The sequence below is a fragment of the Pagrus pagrus genome, assembly GCF_965226575.1.
Source record: "Pagrus pagrus genome assembly, chromosome: 4".
Classification (NCBI taxonomy): Eukaryota; Metazoa; Chordata; class Actinopteri; order Spariformes; family Sparidae; genus Pagrus; species Pagrus pagrus.
Window position 1 is genome coordinate 362,501 of NC_140188.1, and position 4,157 is coordinate 366,657.

General features: G+C 42.7%; 1 protein-coding gene across 1 annotated transcript; it reads right to left on the bottom strand.

The window, feature by feature from the left end:
• Positions 1-456: 456 nt before the first annotated feature.
• Positions 457-3,410, bottom strand: spcs2 (signal peptidase complex subunit 2). The gene is made up of 5 exons (XM_084351276.1): positions 3,301-3,410; positions 1,761-1,844; positions 1,507-1,667; positions 1,168-1,302; positions 457-1,069 (listed from the first exon to the last, which is right to left on the bottom strand). The coding sequence occupies exons 1-5, from the start codon at positions 3,340-3,342 to the stop codon at positions 883-885; spliced, it is 609 nt and encodes a 202-aa protein (XP_084207402.1). The 5' UTR covers positions 3,343-3,410; the 3' UTR covers positions 457-882.
• Between the last annotated feature and the right edge of the window lie 747 nt (positions 3,411-4,157).

Below are 4,157 nucleotides of genomic sequence, written 5' to 3' on the forward strand. Positions count from 1 at the left end.
TTTAATTTTCTCTGAGACGTCGCAGACAAACATTCAGTCCACTTCCTGTTCAGTCTGTTTAGCATCGTTAGCATTCACAGCCTGTTAGCTTCACTGATGAATGCTAGTGATGCTAATCTGTTGCTAACATCAGACTCCTGATTCAGACGTCACTGACTGTGACCTCACAGGTGTGTCTGCCGACAGGTGGTGCTGTGACATCACATCAGACGATGAACAAACATTCACAACTCGTCACTTCCTGTTTTAAGTAGCCTTCAACAGGAAGTCGTGTGGAGAAGAAATCTTTAGTTTATAAACAAAAAAATAACGTTTAACCAGCTCGATAATATTTATTAATGAGTCAAACTGCTGATAAATGATTGGTGAGCTGCTGAAGATCAATAATCATCTTTGTTTTCTCACATTATCACAAATAAATGGACAAAGTTCAAACAGACAAAAACACAAGTTCACTCAGAGTTTTTGTTTTCGTGACAAATGTTTTTTATTCCAAACTGTGACAGTCTGCAGCGACGCTTCACGAGACAATGCAAAAGAAAGAACAAAAGAAAGACGATGAACTGGACAGAACAAATAGAATCAGAACCACGACAACAGAGTTCTGACTCTTCAAACAGAAAACAATAAAATAAAGATGGTTCCAACTGTAACGTTTGTTTCCTGTAAAGACTCGACCAATCGAACGACCGACCGATCGACCAATCGATCATGTGATGAAACCGCTCTAGAAACACGGGCCCGGTCTCGTTCTCGTCACAGTTCACTGGTTTCACTTCGTTGGTCTGGAGACGAGCCGACAGAAGTGAAGTGAAAGCAGTGAAGCGAGTGTCGGAGGACCGCCACGCCGTCCTGCTGTGTCGTTGATGAATGTGATCGCTATTATTTGGTCTTCTTGTCGGTGGCGAGCGTGTCGTGCAGTTTAGAAACGCTCTTCTCAAACTGGTCCATCACCAGCGTCCCGTGCTCGTCGAAGAACACCGACACCGACTTGGTGAACTCGGCTTCTCTCCAGATCTTCGTCTTCCCATCGGTGAAGGAGACTCTGAGGGTGTACTGGTCGTCGAACCTGAGAGACACAACATCGTCATTTCACACATTATGAGGACTGCCTACAGTAATGAGACAGACACCCCATCAAAGTGCATTGTGGGTAAAGGTTCAGACCTCTTGAGGGAGGAGGACAGCTGCCAGACGTGATCCGGATCCATCCCAGCTGGATCTTTCTGCAGTGCCACCAGGAAGATGTTCTTCTCTTTGTAGGAGGTGTAGAGGGTGAGGATGCCCATCATGATGAAGTACGTGAGGGAGGCGGGGTTAAAGAGCATCAACCAATCACACACAGCCTGTCAGGAACGGTATGAAACAGACTGTTTTACACTTTTTTCTGCATCTTTGTTTCCTAAAATCTTTAAGAACTAAAGTTTACATGTGGACAGGTCTGACAGAAGTCAGCAGGTGAGCACAGGTGAGCTCAGGTGAGCAGACTGCAGGATTGAAGGATATGAGATGACGCAGCAGGCCAGCACCGGTCTGGACTCGGGGAACGGGTGCAGGTAGTCCCAGACGAGCGCCAACATGGCGAACAGACAGGAGATGGTGCAGATCAACAGACGACCGTCGACCAGCTGGAAGTTCTCCAGGTAACAATACTTCTCCAGGAGCACCTGAAGGGGGCGCACACACAGACAATCAGTGTCAGTGATCAATGACGGGAAGGTGTTCTGGAGGATCTTTCAGAATAAAAGCATGAAGTCGACCTTCTTGGCAGCGTCGTCTAGAGAGTTCTTCACTGCAGCTCCGTCCCATTTATCGATCTTCACCGGTTTCTCATCGATCCTCCACTGAAACACAAAAACCAGCAGATTATTGATCCATCACAACAGTCAGGACACGTGTTATAACTCAGGTTATCATGTTTTATATTTCTAAAACGTGTTTTAAAGCAAAACAAACTGTTTCTTTGTTATTATCACAATAAAAGTAGAAATATGTTTATTTATTCAAGTTATTTTTTTATCTTCAGCACCATCTATTATTAAATTCTTCCAGAATGATGTCAGAACATGTCACAGTGTCACAGTTAAACCGTGAAACACAAGTATTGCTCTCAGCTACAGGAACCCTTAAAGGACAGAAATCAGAAGGTTTGTTTCTGGTTGAACAAACAGTAAAAATAATAATTTCACAAAATATCAATAATTCATATATAACCTGATATAAACTTCACACCAAGGCGTACCTAAAAATGGTTTACTGCTAAAACCCAAATATTAATTTTAGAGAAGCTTAAAGGAGATAATCTGTCAGAAACAAGTTCAGATAAACAGAAAATTAAAAAAGAAATAATATCTAGAAGTTAATAAAATAAGAACAGAAATAAACAGCAGCAAGCAGCATGAACACATGAACACACATTCTGTTTGAGTTGTGAGTCACAGTTCAATCATCTGAACAGTTAAACATGCAGCTGTTTAAACATCTGGCTGATGAAGACGTCACTGGATCTGACTGACACAGCTCGAGTGTCATGAACTCAGACATAAAACGTGTTTTAAAGGTTTCAGTGCGCAGGTGGAGGCTCACTCTTCAGTCTGATAACTGTACTTATAATTATAAACAATTACTGTGTACATTTCATTTCATTCGTCTCTTGTCTTGTTTATTGAACAGATTCCTGCACTAACATGTTCTTGAACGAAGCCGCAACGTTCATCTTTACAAATTAAAATAAAAAACGTCTCTGAGTGAACAGACTTCCTCTCTGTCTCCTGATCAAGTCTAATCAGTGAAAACACAGCGGGAGTTCATGACCACACGCGTCCGCTGAGCGCAGAATTCTGCCGCTAACAGCAGCTGCAGTCAGACTGACTGTGTGTGGTTTGAACCAGTAAATAAAATTAAATTGGCAGTTTTGTGAGTGGAGTTTGGTGCAGCAGATGTAACAGCTGGAAACAGCGAACTGAACGAACGGCTGCAGTCTGAGCACACGCCACTTCATGAGCCCGCAGACTCAAACAGCTCGGCTTCTTTATCAGCTCCGTTATTAAATCATATTTAATTCATGTACACGTACACACATTCTGTAGCGCTGCTGTTAGCATGCTAAGCTAACGTTAGCATGCTAACAGCAGCGCTGCAGACTCCGTTTCCGGCTCTCAGAGAGGAAACCTCCGCTCTGCTTCAGTTTAACTGGAGTTACAGACGGTCCTGCTCCTCTCTGCTCCTCTCTGCTCCTCCCTGCTCCTCTCTACTCCTCCCTGCTCTCCGCTCAATCAACACATTTAAACTTATCCTTACTTTCTCCAGCAGTCCGCTCTTCCCGTTCCTCGCAGCGGCCATCTTCTCTTCCGCTACAGACAGACCTGTGACCTGGACGCGTCTGATTGGCTCCTACCGCTGTTTGAACGACCGCACACTTGTGACGTAGCAGCGTCGTCATCAACAACTCAACAGTCAGTCTGACGTGTTATTGGACAACAGCTGCTTTTACTCTGCTGTGCGAAGTAACTGACGTCATACTCGAGTAAAAGTAAAGATACTTAAATATATCAAACATTACTTTAGTCAAAGTGACGTCAGTACTCGAGTTTATACGTCTACTCTTCACATTTAGTTACTAGTTACTTTACAACAACTGTTGTAACAAGTACCAAAAGTCATACTCTAAAGTAACTAGTAACTAAAGTAACTAGTACATGTAGTGGAGTAAGAAGGGGAAGTATAACAAAGCAGAAAATGGAAAAGTGAGTAAAGTACAAGTACTTCAAAACTGTCCTGAAGTACAGTACTTGAGTAAATGTACTTAGTTACATTCCATCACTGCTTTCACTGCATGCAGCTGAGATACCTGCTGTGGTAGAATCATTGATCCTGCTCAGATCAATGAGATGAATCAAAGTTACATCGTGTTTCACATCTTTACATTTGTTCTGTTAGTCTGCAGATTATTTTATTGATTAACTGTCGATCAATGAACCAGAACGTCATGTTCAAGTCTCAGTTTCTTATGTTTTTGTGGTTTTAACGTACAGACGAGCTGATCACCTCCTGATTATTGATCACTGATCACTGACAGAAACGTGTGTGTAAACAAAGACGACGACTCGTTTGTGTTATTGTTTCAGGTTTTTAGGTTTTGTTGGTTTCAGCAGCCG

What these genes read in the sequence shown, in the direction of transcription:
- spcs2 (XM_084351276.1), bottom strand. Translation starts at nt 3,342, where the DNA reads ATGGCCGCTGCGAGGAACGGGAAGAGCGGACTGCTGGAGAAA. An exon ending in CTGGCCTGCTGCGTCATCTC is followed by an intron (nt 1,303 to 1,506) that starts ATATCCTTCAAT and finishes CGCCTCCCTCAC; the next exon opens with GTACTTCATCATGATGGGCA. An exon ending in CTGTCCTCCTCCCTCAAGAG is followed by an intron (nt 1,070 to 1,167) that starts GTCTGAACCTTT and finishes TGTGTCTCTCAG; the next exon opens with GTTCGACGACCAGTACACCC.